Source organism: Periophthalmus magnuspinnatus, chromosome 7 (assembly GCF_009829125.3).
Source record: "Periophthalmus magnuspinnatus isolate fPerMag1 chromosome 7, fPerMag1.2.pri, whole genome shotgun sequence".
Classification (NCBI taxonomy): domain Eukaryota; kingdom Metazoa; phylum Chordata; class Actinopteri; order Gobiiformes; family Gobiidae; genus Periophthalmus; species Periophthalmus magnuspinnatus.
The window spans coordinates 18,196,546-18,214,029 of NC_047132.1; the positions used below are offsets into that span (position 1 = coordinate 18,196,546).

General features: G+C 39.2%; 1 protein-coding gene across 1 annotated transcript in view; it reads right to left on the bottom strand.

Moving 5' to 3' along the window:
• Positions 1–17,484, bottom strand: part of plxna3 (plexin A3) — a 45,647-nt gene that overhangs the window by 14,882 nt on the left and 13,281 nt on the right. Inside the window, exons 6-16 of the mRNA XM_033970158.2 lie at positions 11,027–11,164; positions 9,843–9,943; positions 9,207–9,330; positions 8,482–8,626; positions 7,536–7,635; positions 7,108–7,222; positions 5,869–6,069; positions 1,929–2,025; positions 1,484–1,674; positions 685–833; positions 242–362 (exon numbers count right to left, since the gene is read on the bottom strand). Coding sequence (XP_033826049.2) covers positions 242–362; positions 685–833; positions 1,484–1,674; positions 1,929–2,025; positions 5,869–6,069; positions 7,108–7,222; positions 7,536–7,635; positions 8,482–8,626; positions 9,207–9,330; positions 9,843–9,943; positions 11,027–11,164 — 1,482 coding nt within the window. The remainder of the gene's footprint in view (positions 1–241; positions 363–684; positions 834–1,483; positions 1,675–1,928; positions 2,026–5,868; positions 6,070–7,107; positions 7,223–7,535; positions 7,636–8,481; positions 8,627–9,206; positions 9,331–9,842; positions 9,944–11,026; positions 11,165–17,484) is intronic.

The window sequence follows — 17,484 nt, forward strand, 5'->3', positions numbered from 1 at the left end:
AATAAGCCTGGAATGTTCTTATCTACTGCGTGATCTATTTTTACATGCATAAGTGCATTAATATTGGAGGCCATTTTGTTTACGTCCTTGAGCATAAATCCTTGTCGATGAATGAATAGAAATTAATAAAAGATAAATAGATTGCGCTTACAGAACAGGGAGTGCTCCAAGCACATTAACGTGCTTGTTCTTTATGACCTTGTGAATAAATAAATAGAGATGAATATGATAGAATACATACAACAAAAGAGTATGTCTGAGTGGAGAGAGTCCGATACTCTGCACTGCAGACCCCAATACAAAGCTCTACAGGACCACCGGGGGAGTGGGGGAGTAACGCTTCGGCCATGTCGCACACGATTCTGAAAAACATATGTTTTACATTATATGAGCTAGGGAATACAGGTGCTAAGCAATAACCACAAAAGTTCAATGACTAGACCAATAAGGGTATGTTTAGATCAACTTTACAAAGGGTTCAATGCAATATATAAAAAAAAGGAGTCTATATCTTCACCAAATACACAAGCAGTTGGACGTATATAAAATCAGCTAGCAGGTATATAATATGTCTCTTCTTATTTTTAAAAAAAGGCAGTAAAATTGGAACTCTATTTTGCATAACTTTAGCTGATGACGCTAAAAGACCTGCGGTAAATACCAACACACATAAAGAGAGCTCACCTCTCAGCACTGATGTACTGTGTGGGGACAGGAGTACACCTTACGCCTGCCACTTGCACATGGGAGATCTCCTTCACTTGCAGCCCCAGATTCTCACCCTCAATGGTGACGCGAGTGCCTCCCTCCCTGGGTCCGGTCAGAGGTTCGATCTACGCAAGCAAAACAACATTCAACAGGAGAAAGCAGAACTGTTCTAAAACCAGGGCTAAACTAGGATTACACCAGGACAAAACCAGAGCTAAACCAGGGCTAAATCAGAACTAAACTATGATTAAACTAGGGTTAAAGTAAAATAGGGTTAACCCGGAACTAAACCTGAGCTAAACACAGACTGAACTAGGGATAAACTGGGGCTAAACAAAAGCCAGAATACCAGAATATTTGTTTGAGGGTGTTTTAACAAAGTCTTACATTGTTAACCTTTTTTAGATACATTTTTCCCATGCATCTCCTTCAGCAATTCAATTTAGTGATTCACAAGAATTCTTCAGAAATTGAATATGAAAAAATGTGCTGGGATGCGCATACAAACAAGATCTAGGCATAGGAGAATAACAACAACAAATTAAGCATAATTACATAAAAATGTAATGTAAAGCATGGTTTTAAAATTGTATTTTTTATTTAATTTTTTAAGTGTTGATAGTTATGTTAACAAATGTAAACTTTATAGTGAGTCTTACCAGTCTATTTCAGATTTCAAAGATGTGTAAATATCTGATCTGAATTTATGCAATGTCTCAATGTGAGTCCCACAATAGTTGTATGTTTTTTATATTTGTCACAACACTTCTCTTACCCTGCTGATGCGCGGGTGGCTGCAACGCAGATTGTGCCGTCCGTGGTGCATCCAGTTCAGCTCAGGGGAAAGACAATGCTGTTTCAGAAGGCATTTCCTGGTATCCATGCACCACCCACACTCAAAGGCAGGGGGTGCTCTGAGACACTGCCCACAGCTGCTCCTCTGTGCCTCACACTTGTACAGCAGTGCTAAAACACAGGAATATTGCATATATAGTAAGATATATTGCATTGCTAGAATTAAAATGTATAAATATTTTACCAACTCAAAAACATGTTAGATTTAAGTCTAACTATTCTAACTGGTCTAACTATTTGTAGTTATAAAGCAACAAAAACACCTACGTATACGTTTATCTTTTTTAGTCACCATTCTCCATGTACCCCCTGAAATCAAATGTAGGGGGCCCTTTAATCAATAATGGTAATCTAGAAGCATGTACCTTTCATAGAGACAGGTTTGTCAATGAAGAAGTCTCCGTCCCACACAATGGAGAAGTCCACAGGGAGGTCTCCCACTTCATCCCCTTCATACCAATACTGAAACACAAATAAATTATGAATATTAGCAAATGGTTACATATTTACACCAAAATAATTATGTTTTTATTTTATTTCTTTTTTATTTAAGTGACCCTGGTCCATACATTTTATGACATTTATGCATTTTTTAAATATGAAGGCCTATAGTCAGGTTTATTCATGTGAAAGCAGCGAGTCTGTTCGGTCTAATGAGTCCGGAGTGAGTTTCCTGCAGAGCTGAGACTGGAGCTGGACCCGTCGCCGTGGAGACCAGGCCCCGTCGCCATGGAGGTGAGGCCAGCGTTACCACGGAGATGCTGGGGCCTGTCGCCATGGGGTCAGCAGTGCCCGGAAACCCTCACTCGACAAACACGCATTAGATCAGGACGGGAACTGGTCTAGATCATATCTCATACAGTTCTGTCTGGCATCTTCTGATTTTGGTCTGAAAGGTGAATGAGCTGATGGACCATAGACCAAGCCCATCCTGTTTCATAAAGGAAAGACTTCTCCGGTCTTCTCTGATTCTCACACGCAGATATAAAGTAGGATGCATAATGATGTGAGTGACTGAGAGCTGTGTATGAACCCTATGCAACTGCAGACATTGCTGCTGGCCTAAAGTGTATACGCCAGATTTTTCTTATTATTACTCAGATTGATAAAATAGACCATTTGGTAAATATTTAAGATCATTTATGCATAAACTGCCACTTGATTGATATAAAAGTTGTAAAAGTTAAAAATTACAGATAGTAGCACTGAGTTCTAATAAAAAAAATCCCTTTATCTATTTCATCAAAATTCCATCCTATATGCAGGGACCACTTAGACGCAGGAACACTTTCTTTAAAATTAAGAAAACAGCTTAACAAAATAAAGATTTTATAATGACCGCAATTAACTCCAGAGCTGTGTGTGAACTGTATGCAACTGAAGACATTGCTTCTGACTTAAGTCTGTAGTATTCAACATTAACTACTTGAGTTTAATTAAACAAAACCGATCCTAAATAAAAAAAATAATTAAAAAAACAAAAAAACAATGAGGATTATTGCTGCAAGCAAATAAGTCTCTATTTTTACAATAGACAACAATAATAGTATAATAGCTTGTGAATGGACCGCTCTTTGGACACTGAAGCAGATGGCCCAGATGGACAATTATCAACAGTGTGTTTGTACCTTTAGGGCAATGGTTAGTTTAGTTTGGTTTTATTTATCAAAATCCCCATTATCTCGCAAATACGCACTCACTCAAAATAACAGACTCCAGTGTAACCTGGAAGAACAGTGACTTCACAGTGTGCCTGTATTGTAAATACAGCGAACATCGCCTGTTTTTCAGAGAATTACCGGTACTTTATTCAACGCCATCAGACAATATGAGTTCAGGTTAAAGACCTGATTAACAGCATACTATTCCCTCTGTGGTTCAGGCTGGTCTGGTCTAAGGTCACACATGGTGTGGATTTAGGTTAGTCTGGACCTAGTCATTTTACAGTAGTTTACATGCAGCTGTATGACCGGAAATGGGCAGAATAAAGGGTGTCTTGGTTCAGTTCTACAACTGAAAACAAAGAAAAATCTTACTTTATGATGAAAAAAAAGACTTCTAGAGCAGGTCTTAAGCAAATTTCAATGTAGTAATGCAACTAAATGTTTGCATTACTACATTGACTGTAAAAATGTACCAGGCCTATAGCATACACCAGTGCTTCATTTGTAAAACAGACATTGTGAGAACTTTGGGACTGGTGTCCATACAAGGTCAAAATTTTACTGAAATGCACACAATAGGTGTATAAGAACTCAGAAATGCCAAAATATGCAATTTAACCATCTGAATATAAAAGGCAATTTTATTTGTCAGAGTGTTTTTTTTATATGTGTATCAGTGTATTACGGTGGCCTCTGTAATCACACCATCCAGATGCCCTCCCAGGAGCGTTCTCCTCGCACCAGAGCGGAGCCCTCACCTTCCCTCATCTGCACCCTGTATCAGCTCAGTCTAATTCTGCTACAGTCTGGAATAAATCTAGATTGGTGCAAAATCTGTTCATTCACAACAGTAATAAAGATACAAGTCTGACAGATGCCCATCCACACACTTGTTCTCCGACCCCACATCCTTCCATCCGCTCTCATTCGCTCCTTATATCGGCTGAATCTGACACTGATCTACAGTCATTGGAACAAAAGTTGTACATAAGCTGCTCATTCAAGAGGCTTTTCACACCATAGCCAAGTGTGTGACTTCACCTGTATTAGTATGCCCTCTCTGTCATTTAAGTGTATTGAATACCGTGAACAAATTCATCCCATTTTGTCGCTTTGGCTCATTAAAAAAGTGAGCTGCCTGTAATTTAGATTCAGAACTCCCGCTCTGCATGGGAAGCTCAGGAGCGGGCTGTACCACTCTCATAGAATAGGGACCGTGGTGCGGGATCAAGCTGTCGGACAGCTCTGTGCTGTGAGAGCGGAGCAGAGGAGATGAGATGTAGCCTGCAGTGCACGAAAATGTGTGCTTAATTCATCTAAACACAAACGTCTGTGTTTATATTATTCAAGACCTTAAACATAAAGGTTTAACGCCAGCCTAGTTAACGGATCAAAGAAAACAGTCAGATGATGCTGTTCCAGCTTGTTATGGCTCAAATTAAGCCCTGGCATATACCAGAGGTCTCAAACCTTTTTCCTTCAGTGAGCTACATGTACAAAATGAAATTGCCAAAGTGCTACCAATTTTAGCGGTCACAACAAATTGAGTATATATATATATATATATATATATATATATGAAATATAAACCATTATCCATTTATTAGTGCACCAAGTTAGGCATCAAAATGATACATTTACAATGGTAATAGACATTTATTTCATCAAATTTTTGTTATTCAGCACAATACATAGAATTCAGAAATCTCTTGGTGCGCTATTTGGAAGAGGTGGAGAGCTACTGGTAGCTACAGGTTGGAGACCCCTGGCGTACACTGTTGTGGTAATTTATATGTTAACCGTTCCACCACCCCCTCACAGACTTGATTTCAGTATTGCTCTTTAAAATGCAGAACATCTCTTTCTCTAGGAGCAACATTAATCCGTCTCTGATCGAATTCCTGTCTGTGATATCGACCCTGTCTGTGACCTTTGACCCTGACCCTGAGGAGGTCACACAGATGATTGACAGTACATGACCTCTGCACTATGGTAATGGCACACTCACGGTTCACAGGGTCAAACATCTGAAGGGTCATTTCACTGATGTCACTCAGACGTTGTAAAGAATATTACCTCAAGGTCAGAAAGCTGCAAACCTAAAATGAAAAGTGGCTTTTGGGAAATGTAGTTTAAACCCCTACCTCACTTGCCCTCTAGTACAGTAGGAGTTTTGTTGTGAAGCTATGTTGGGGATGGGCGATATATGGGTGATATATCGGTTACAGCATTGTACATATATGCATAGATATTTGCTACTGATACAGATGGTTTTTGGTGCTGCCCCATTGTGAGCCCATGTGTCATTCCCAGACATATTTTTATTATATTCCAGATAGACACATTTTGTTATTATGTTTAGAAAAGTGAAAAGCTAATCTGAGATCTTTACTTCAATTTAAAATTCCATAGCAAGCCGCACATATGCATCTTAAAAGCTAAATATTGGGAAATATCAGTTATCGGCCACGCCAGCAGGCCAAATATCAGATATCAGTACCAGCTCCAAAAAAAAAAACACATCGGCCCATCCCTAAGCTATTGAATCCCTAAGATAGGAATTGAATTAGTGCTTAAAATGCAAATATGACATGTGAAAACTGTAAATTGTTGCATTGTGGGAGCTGTACTAGTCACTCACCGATGTGTTCTGGCACTGGATGCAGGAGGAGTTGAATCTAACAGCAGGGATTCTCTGGACCCGGCCCTGAATGTGGAACACACACTCGTAGTTCTTCTGTCCAGACTGAGGCTGGGGCAGGTTCCGGGCTTTCAGCGTGATCGGACGTACCATTCCTGCTGCAACCAAGATGTCCCCCGCAGGGAGGATCTGAGGACAGCCCTAGAGAGAAAAAATGGTAATAACAATTTATAATTTTTTCTGTTATTGCCTATATGACATATTCTCTTAATTTTTAAATACCATTTAATATTTTATTCCTTGTAAACTTCACTAGTGAATTTCCATAAATTAGAGAATATTCAAAGGAAAAGCTCTACCATCATTTGTTGTAAAATTAAACTAGATTTCATTCTGATTGGGTCTCATCTGTCCCTGGTCCCTCCGAGTGTTTCTGAGTTTTTCCTGTATAAACAGTTTTTTATAGAAACAGACGAAGGTCACTCATCTCACATTTCAAAGAACTGCTGTTTACTACAGTCAGTGAAGGCCACATAACACGTTCAGGGACACTCCAAAACTCTCTTCAATGAATCATTCTAAAGCAGTATTTCACAGAATGATTCATTTAATTTAGGATTTGTATGGATCTGTAATATATTGCTGGAAAGAAAAATCAGTACATTTCACGTTTCTCTTGAGCCGACCATTCAGTGATTATATGGAAAAAAGATTATATGGTGGCACTAACTAATAATTATGGGCATAAAACTTTATTTTGGCCAATGTTAAAACTGCTTACTGTTTTCTGGGTGAACACAGGACTGGCTGAAAACCCAGTATCTGCTCTGTGACTGACTGGACATCGTGCAATTTGGTTGGCTGTGATTCAATCTTAGAGCTCAGATTGGTTGGATTCTACAGTATCCCTCTATTTTCTGATTGGCTGTAGTTGAAATAGGGCCTAAATAGAGTGTTAATTGGTGAAGAGGCTGATCACAGTCATTAGAGATAATGACTCTAATTAAAAGGAATACAAGAGAGAGAGAAAGTGAGGCTTACAATCATTATAGTGAGTCAGGCCCAAGTCTCATTTGAACTAATTTATCAAAACAGCACTTGAACTGAACCAGAACCCTCCTCCCTGAGTCTGAACCAAATCACTGTTTTCAGAAGAAAACATTTACTTAGCCCAGTGCAAGAGTCTTACAGGTCGTTCAGACATGAGCAGTGTTTCAGGTAGAATAACCGTTTCATTACCTCCATGCTGCTGACACGCCCCTCCTGGAAGGAACAGTCCTGCAGGTTATTGGTGCAGATGTGGCGATATTTACACCAGTGACAGGGGAACTCGCTGCTCACACACGACGTACATCTGCCAAGCACACAAAACTTTTATTTAAACATAAATCATACCCAATAATTTTATGACATCCCTCCAGGCATGAACTTAACAGGTACGTTTGCAAGTACTAGCAATTTGAGAGCTGAAATGATCAGAACCAGCCTGATGATATATTACAAACTTGAAAAACAAAGAGCATTATTCTGTAAAAATCCAGAAAGTGCCCCTAAGTGAAGGAATTAAGAGTTTTAAGATCCTGACAGAAAAAACAGCCCACAGATGTAGTCACTTCATAATAGGAGCTTTATTTGCAGTACAAGTATTGGATTGATAGAGTACTTACGAGTTGAGGACCGAACAGTTGTAGTAGATGAAGTCTGTGGAGATAAACTTGAGTCCAGTTTCTGTGGATCTCAGGCTGAGCTTCACCACTCGCTTCTCTCCTGAAAACACCAGAGGTAAAGGTATTACAATATGTATACACAATATCTCCTAAATACAGCAGTTGTTAATTAGTTGTAATTTTCTAACTGTACATGTGCTGCTGTCACTGCCATCAGATGGGGGCAGGAGTCTATATAAAGACATTATAGACTATATTTAATATGGTATTTCATGAGAGCAAACAGTAACAAAAAGAAAAAAAAATCTAATATTGTGGTGTATAAGCAAAAAGACACATTATGGCTATTCAGCAACAACTTGTAGCTTTAACACTAACCTTACCCTTAGTAACCTTACTATGAAGATGTCCCAGAATAATAAACCCCAAGTTTGGCCCTCACTCGTGAACAACACGGGATGGAGCGTGAGATTGACAGACAGATCAGTGCAACATCTGCAGTGATGGGGTCGCTGTATCGGACTGTTGTGGCAAAGAAGGAGCTGAGTGGAAAGGCAAAGCTCTTGATTTACCATCAGTCTGCATTCTTACCCTCAACCTATGGTCATGAGCTTTGGGTAATGACCGAAAGAACAAGATTGCGGATACAAGCTGTCAAAATTTGTTTCCTCTGCGGGGTGCCTGGGTGCTCCCTTAGAGATAGGGAAAGGAGCTCAGTCACACAGGAGGAGACCCTGGGGAAGACCCAGGACACGCTGGAAGGACCATGTCTCTCAGCTGGCCTGGGAACTCCTCGGGATCCTCCCGAAAGAGCTGGAAGAAGTGCGTGTGGAGAGGGAAGTCTGGGCCTCCCTGCTCAAACTGCTGCCTCCGGATAACGTGAAAGAAAGTTGATGGATGGAAGTTTGGCCAATCATCATTAGCATTTGTTCATAGACTCTCTTACCGTACTGCTGGGATAGGTCCCTGAGAGATGGAGACATGCAGGTCACGAGTCGAGCTGCGACATCACCAGGGGTTTCAGTGATATCATCAAAAACACAGGACACGCCCCCTGAGAGGGCGGGGACATTCTGGACACGGATAGTCAACTGAAAATGCAAGAAAAATGTAATTATATAAGGAACAAAGACCTTGTGCTGAGAAAATTAATGAGGTAACTGGAGGTCTGCAGAAGGTTATGAGTATGAAGCTGAATAATTCCGAACTAAACCAAACATTCAGCTGTAAATATTATATAAATGGTATACTATGGCCAGATAAAATGGTGCACCTGGGTAGAGAGCTAAGGTGCATTGTCTGTGTATCTATGATATTACATGGAGCTGGAGAATGACTGCTATTCTCAATATTGGGGTATTTTTTTCACATACTGGAATTGAACAAAATCCCTCATATATCAGGTTGTATGTGTAATGCCTTAAACCACTGCATCACCAGCCTTCTAGTGGAAATAGATGAGCAATGTAAGAGGTCATAAAATACTTAAATAAAAAGCAGAACAAATGTATTGTATACGGAAAAATACCTTTTGCGATTACTATTAAAATCTAAAAAGTGAGTTATTGGCCACAAAACAAATATTCATATTCATACATCAGTTGGGGAAAAAAAATCCGAAGATCCCCACTATCACAGACTTGTTCATGGTGTGGACAGGTGAGCAGTTACCTGAGTGGGAAGAGACGTAACGGACATGTTGCTAGGAGACACAGAAACGTCCACACATTGGTCCAGTCGGGTGTTAAAATGCTGAGGCTCCTCAAACTTGTCACATGACTCACGTCTCGAACATCTGCACCAAACATAACACAAAATACACACGATTAAATGCAGTCCAGAGTCCAGACCAAACTCTCCAACAATTAGACTCCTCCATTCTGTTGTTGCCGGGCAGTTTGTTGAATGGCTGAAACCCCCTGAGACTTATATTTAGAAGGTGAAAGGATAATGGCGCCTCAAGAGGACATTTTTCTGAAACTGTCTCTTTGAAATGACCCCTTTAAATCTAGGTTCCATTTTCAATTAAATTTTAATTTAAAACATAAAAACAGCTTTACATTCATTGGTGCAATATTGGAATAAAAAAAAATAATGTTTATGTGTAAATTCCACATGTTATTGATGTTAAGCACAATTTGTCAGAACTAAATCTGACAACACTGGCAGGTGACCTGAGGCTGCTCTCTGAATGATCACTGACAGGGAGGGGTCAGAGTTCGCAAATGTTATCAGCTGATACCTGTGAATGCTAACGTTATTTACATTTGGTTTGTTACAATAGGACAAATATAAAAAGGTACTGACTTGTTGAAGAGGACACACCAGCCGCAGTGTGGGTCTCCAGAACCCAGACACTCAGAACAGTTGTCGTACTGGTCACATGATTCCACAGGTAGACGGTTCACCTACACAAGTGTGATGATATGCAGTAATATTATCATTATTATAATACAAATGCTTTACTGATCAGTTATCTACAGGTAAATAGGTAAAAAGATAACACTTGCGTAACTATCCAATTATTAAATCATTCAATATTTAAAAAGGTGCAGTACCTGATTTTGAGGGTCTTAAAAAAATATGAAAAACAAAACTAGTTCATTTTAAACTCATTGCAGTGGTCCAAAGTTATTCCTCATTTACCTTATGCGTTTTAAGAATTCACTGTTCAGTTTATAAGTAAAACTAGCCTGCACTTACTGATTAGCGGGCAATAAAATGCTTTATAATTAGATGCAGACAGCACACTTATTTTCACCTCAAGAGCTGGTTATACAATATATAATTTTGCTCAAATTCATGGGGAAAAAGGGCATTTAAAGCAGTAACAGCAAAGCTCGAGATTACTGCTCTTAGGATTGCACTGGCAAAAAAGTATTCACATTAGACAAATGCACAGAACCATTTTAGTTGAGTGGTTCTGGTTCTGAGTGGCTAGAAGAAGTTTTATTTGGGTAAATGTTTAAATAACAACTAAGATCTTTTACATGTGCTTTGACAGTCCAAACTATTGTGCTGTTGACATTCAGTAAATTTGACTAAGGTTTACGAAACTACTTTACGTCCATTTCATTTAAGCCACAGAAAGTCTCATAATTTCACTTGTCCAAAATAATTTCTGTCACTCCTTTTGTCCTTGTTTGTTTTCCTCATTAATCTAATTTCACTGCGGTTTGTGGTTTGACCCTGAGTCAGAAACCATATACTCAGTCTCCCAGATTGCCCTGCAGCAGACTGGACAGATGATGACGCTTCCCTGAGTGCTTTGAGGAAGACTGAGCAGAGTGTTTCCCAGAGTGCTTTGGGGCAGACAGTTATGAATGAAGGCTCTGTTTGTGACCCTGACCCTGTGGAATTATTTTGATGGACATTAACACTTCGGGACATGCAGAATGTGTGAAGAGGGAGACAGAATAAACGTAAAATTATACTAAGGCCTATAATCTGGTTTCATAGAAGTTATACTTCTCAAACTCTGGACTGGTCACCTGTTTGTCACTGAGCAGGTATATAAAGCGGTGATCCGGGCTGAATACCATGTCCCTCAGAATGGGCTTCCCCTCCACCACGTTCACAGTCTCGTACAGCAATGCATTCTGGGAATTTGACACGCCATCCACACGGATCTGAAAGCAAATATGAACAGGTTTACAAATCATCCACACATACAGTTATTACCGTACATATGCTTAAAATGGTTTAATTTCATGTGGCCAATATAAAAACTTTAAACTGCACATATAGAATTTCTCATGACTTTAAAAGAAGCACTGCCATAAATACAATAGAGATGTCAAGGCAGTACTAGACCTTGGCCAGTAAAATGGAAAATGGGCTTGTCTATTAAATAAACTGGAAACTGTCTTGCTGCAAAACAGGGTTAAGTGTAAGTGAATGAGAGTCCCCACAGAGATACACATCCCCCATCATGTGTGTGTGTGTGTGTACGTGTGTGTGTGTGGGTACATGTGTGTCTGTTCTAATTAAAGTCTGGCTCTAACGAGTTTAACAAGCTCAGGGCTAATCACCATTAACTCTGTCTCCATTCCTTTGTTCCTCTGACCTACTTTCACTATATCCTAAAACCTAGAACCTTCTAAACTTAGACTAAACCAAGACCAATATTAAAACCAGTACTTTAAGAGGACTTATCTAGGACCCATACGAAGTCATCAGTCTTTCACAGGTCTACACCAGGTCTGCACGAAGGTTAACAGATCAGACCCAGAGGTGCACCAGGACTTACTCATAACGGTTATTAACTAACACAAAATTCATTGGAGCTAAGCAAAGTCTAAAGCCATAAATTATTAAAAGGTGCGGTGAGCAATGGGAAAAACAGAATAGTTCATTTTAAACAGTTTGCAGTGGTCCAAAGTTCATTCTCACTTTCCCAATGGATTCGTATAGCATCCTAATAATTCATGGTGATGAGTTAAATACAGTTCACAATTTTCAGAGGCCAGAGCAGAGTTTAACTGTCGTGCCACTGCTCGTTACCATGTGTGCACCAGCGTTACTTCCTGGTTTGCAGGCAATAAAACACTTTATATTTAAATGCAGACAGTACACACTGGTCTTATTTTGACCCCCAAAACAGCTTGTCCAATACATCTGTGCTTGGCGTCACTAGAACTGGAATACTAAAGGACACCTTCATGACTGATTCTTCACATCAATGTATTTATATCCAAGGAGGACCAAGGATTCACTGTTTATATAGAGTTCAAATGAGGAGAAAAACTACTAACAAAAACAAGAAGCTTATAGGGGCTATGTTCCTTCCTACTGATTAGAATCTCTTCCTACCTTCAATGTTTTTCTCATCCTTTTATAACCTTCCTACCTTCCTTCATCCTTCGTTTCTCATTTTAAGTCTTCTCGTTTCCCTCCTCTCTCCTCAATTTCTCTCCATATTTTCTGGGTCAGTCAGATTCATGAGTTAATCCTGTTAAGATTCTAAATCGCTGTGAAATGGAACCAACCGCACCAACACTACACAAGTCCTGGTTTAGTCCTGGTTTAGTCCTGGTTTAGTCTCGGTTTAGTCTCGGTTTAGTCTCGGTTTAGTCTCGGTTTAGTCTCGGTTTAGTCCTGGTTTAGTCCCCGTTCAGACATATATGTAGATCTTTATAGCATCAACATCGTTTAAAACAGGAAGTCTAGTCTTCATGATCGAAGAACATGGAAGGACAACATTACATAAAATCTTTACCAATGTGGTTTAAAATGTGACAGAAGTGAAATTTTCCAAAACATCTGCCAGATAGGAAAAACGAGAGAGGGAAGGAGAAAAGAGGGAGAAGAGAGGAAAGTAGGACACTGCAGTGAAAAGTGTGAAATGTTTAATACTGAGGGGTTCGGGAAGAGGGGATAGAGTGAGGATTTGTGAAATATCTGAAAGGATGTTCTCTGATGCAACATTTACCAATAATAAATACATTAATAAGGAAACAAAAAAAATTACAATATATAAATAACGTTTTTTATTAAGCTCAAACCTCCCCACAAATCTATGAACCATCAAAACAAGAACAGTACATCCACACATTTACTGCAATAATTGAGCTCATTAGTAAATATGTACTTTTAATCTGCTATACTTTGCTGTTCATACAACTTCAAAATGTCTTACTTCGCATTGCTTTTATTTCCACCACATTAACATTCTTCAACATAAGGGTGCAGTCTGGAGCATGTGGACACAGAATGGGACCCTCAGGGAGAAGAGCTGTTCAAGTTAATGAAGAGTGTCACAGGAAGTGCCCTCTGACCTCTGGAGACAGCAGGAGTCTGACCCCTGACCCCAGAAACAATAGTTTTACTGTGGGGGGTCATGTGACAGACATCATGTGATCAAAAACCCGAAATGAGACACACAGCACCTGTACATGCATGTGTGGACATTTAGAGACGTTTCAACTTGAACATGTGCTTGTGGACATTTAGAGAAGCTTCATCTGTACATGTATGTGGACTTTAAAGACACTTCACCTGTACATGTGCTTGTGGACATTTAGAGAAGCTTCACCTGCTCACGTGCTTGTGGACATTTAGCAAAGCGTCACCTGTATATATGTGCTTGTGGGTGGACAGTGTAGTTGGGGGGTAAATGTTGGCTGGAGATGCCACACATTCCTGAAACTGAATCCCCCTCTCAGCGCAGACTTGCTTCAGTGTGGTCTGTGGCCTGTGGACTTCTCAATTTGTCAACACAGCATGTAACAAATGCCCTGCTATTTCTTGAAATGAGAAAGAGAACAAAAAAATCGTTTAAGTGGTCACTGCTATCGATGAACAAAATATGATACAAAACAAAACAAAAAAATAGTGAAAAGTATACAGTGTTTGTGTACGCCACAAACTGCAGTTAAAAATTTGTATGTCTTAATTTTATTTTGAAGCAATCTTTATGGAATATTTTAAGAAGTATGTATTACATTCTAGTAGATAATTTAGTCTACCACAGTAAAATACAAGCTTTCAGAGTATTTTCCCCAAAACAAATCTTCAATTTTGGTTCAGGTGCTACGTCTTTATCAGTGCAAGCCTTATCAGATGTTCCACTACAGAATCATTTTTGTCGTTAGCCGTTTCCTAAAGTCTCTATGGAACTTGTGAGGCTGGAACCACTTTGCAGGTTCATGAATGTGAGCGTGTGGCCTCAGACACATGAGCTCATACTGAAACTGATCTGGGGTCAGTCTGTCAGCTGCTGCTAAAGGCTATTCTTAACCACTCGCGCTAATGCTAACATTTATTTGCACCAAGGCTAACATGCTAACATTTACATGGGACCGGACTGTGTAAGAGCATAACCGACAAGATTCTGGTCAGCAAATACTATCAGACTAAAATATTATTGTGATGCAAAATTAATACAGTTTCACACACAAACAAAATTACGAAATTAAAAATAAAAGAAAATTAGCTGAACAGTGATATAATAATTAAATCCATAATGCCGCAAACGAAGTTACAAAATTACTATATACGACAACCTTAAATGTAAAGTAATTAAAGAGTGCCTTCGCATCCTTCCCGATTAAGAACCAGTCTGCTCTCCTCAGTCATCAGTGGGCTACAACGCAAAACAAAACATCATCCAATCCACAGACACTTCACAAAGAAACCAAACAAGAAAAACAACAAGGTCTAAACTAGGTTCAAACTCAAACCTAAACATAAATTCGTTAACCAACTAAACCTGACTCAAATTATACTGAGCTCAAAGACTGAACCAGGATCTGAGGACAGTGACAGAGGAATGGCGGCAGCTGCAGAAACCGGAGAACTGCGTGGTTTAGACTGAGTGTGGACAAGACCAGAAAGATCCAATCACTGTCTGTTAGCAAACCCATTATTATTGTTAACACGTAAATGGTGAATGCCCTTGTTTACCAAAGCTGAACTAACATATTTCTTTTTCAGTGAACTACTTGGGAGTCTGTATGTGGGTTAAATTAGTTTTTGTGGGAATAAGGTGCCTTCCATCTTTTCCTGCCTGAAACAAAAACTACATAGTCTGGGTCAGGTAAGAAAAATGATAAAAATGGCTCTATTTATAACTTTTGTAATAACAGAACAACCAAATAGAAACAAAACAACTTTACAAGGATAACTAAAATTCACACTGGAGTGAATGCAAACCAGTTCTACCTCTGGATAGAAATAAACTTATCTGTACCTGAAAGGGACTTAAAGGATCCGTATGCAAGATATTGATTTTAAATTCTACAAGCATGTCCTATCTGTGTCCCCAGATAAAGGGTAGACATGTTCAAATAAAATATAGCTTTTACCAGTAACAATTGTAATGCTGACTTAATCTTAACTACACAACTTGGCTTTGATATCCAGTGTTTTTGTATGTTGCAATTTGGTGTATTGATTCTCAAAACGATTATCTAATCAGCAGCAGAATGAGTATGCAATGGCAACCTAGGATCGGTTTTGGTTGTAATCACTGAAGTAGTACATTTTTTAAAACTGTATGAGCGCAGGCTACATCCAGTTCCTTTAAGAGTATTCAGGATAATGCCTTATACACAACTATATGAGGCATGGGGGCAAAACAGAAGAAACATTACTGGTTACTGGATTTAGCTTTTAAAAAGTTGACAAGTTTAGAGGGGCAATGCTAATGGGCCCCAATTAAAAAAAAACAGCACCTGCAAAGGTGTAAAAACAGCTGGGGAAACACGCAAACAGATCCCGTCATTGTTCAGAAACTATTCAGTTAAGCTAACAGGGTGGTTGTAACAAGCCGTTTTAACAAGAAAGAGAAAGTCCAGAGGAGGAGCTGCACCAGACAAAAAGTGTTTCAAATGTGAACAAACAAGTACAAACGTGGAACCACAGACAGATGCTTAGCAAAAGCATTTAACGGTTAACAGGATACAGCTAACAAGATCATGCTAACGAGAGAATGCTAATAAGCTTAATTCTGTAAAGAATCGCTGCAGTGGGGAAGCGGGCAAAGGTCAAAGGTGAAAAACTCTAAAGTAACCAGGAAGAAATACTGTTTTGCTTTTCAGCTAAGGGAAGAAGAACGACATCAGAAAAATAAAAACTAACTGTAAGGATGGGTGGATAGGAGATGAGAGGGAAAGGACAGCAGCTAGGAGACAGGAGGAGACAGTGTTAATATTAAGAGAGTAGAGTGTCTAGAAGAGAAAAGACAGACGAGAGGGAGAATGCTTAGGAAAGAGGAGAGGAGACAGAGGGGGTGTAGTTAATCCTATTAATGCCCTTCCCCCCAAAACCAACAGGAGCCACGACCAAAGAATCAGGAGCTCAGTTTTACGCACAGAGGAGACTGGGTAAAGCACTGAGACAGGAGAGCAGTGCAGCTGTGAGTGGGATGAGTATGTTATGTTTATGAGCACTGTACACTGTCTTTGCACAAAAATATATATTTAAAAAAAAACACTGTACAATACCATATTTTAAGGCCAAAAACTTCTTCAAGTGCAATGATTTTATAACTTGATGTTGCAGGCCCTGTACAAAAAGATTGAGAAAACGGACATTTTCCTCCACCACTATGAACACTACAAAAGTCCCAAGGAATCTAATAAAATGTATGTGCAGACTAGAGTAATGTAACATATTGATGCAATTTATCAATTATATACATATATACATTTTTTTTTATTATTAAAGAAATATTGACAAAATTAACTTAAGTCCAAGTTTTCACATTATTACTACACATTTTTTACACTACATTTTTAAAGTAAAACATTGGATGAGAGACTGAAGCCCTGATACTATGGTATTGCATTCTGCTGTAGAAATGATTTTACCTTTAGCTCTCAGAACGCTCAGTTCACTGTATGACAGACTTGCATAGAGTTATTATTAGCAACTGTTTCATCAAGATTTGCTGAAAAAATGAATCGTCATGGAAACAGTAATGTTAAACATCTGTCCATTTACGATAAATCCAGCATCGTTATGGAAACGGTAACGGTGAGTTGGGATGGATAAACGTTTCAGGGATAAAACAGACATGGTTCGATCTCTGTGGACCACATCTCTCTGTCACCATGGAAACCGCATCACAATGAGCTCAGCATCAGCACCGACCCGCATCCAGCATCACTCACACAGCAGCTGGGAAAGACCTGGGATAGTCATGGTTCAGACCTGGTTTCGTTCTCACCTAGCCTGGTTTAATTTTTAGGCTAACTCTGATTTAGCCAGGTTAAGTTTTTTTTAAAAATCATTAATATTATCAACCATCATTTGCATTTGTTATTTTTTACTTTAAACCCATTTTGATCCCGTTCTGTTACAGCCTATTTTTTGTTGTGGTTTTAAGTCATATGGGTCTTAAATTGGAACTGAACTGAAGTCAATGAGCTCCCTGAATAACCTCATCCAGCTGTGAGTTTCTGCATTTGCATGGCAGTGACTCATGGAGGAGAACTGGGCCATCTCT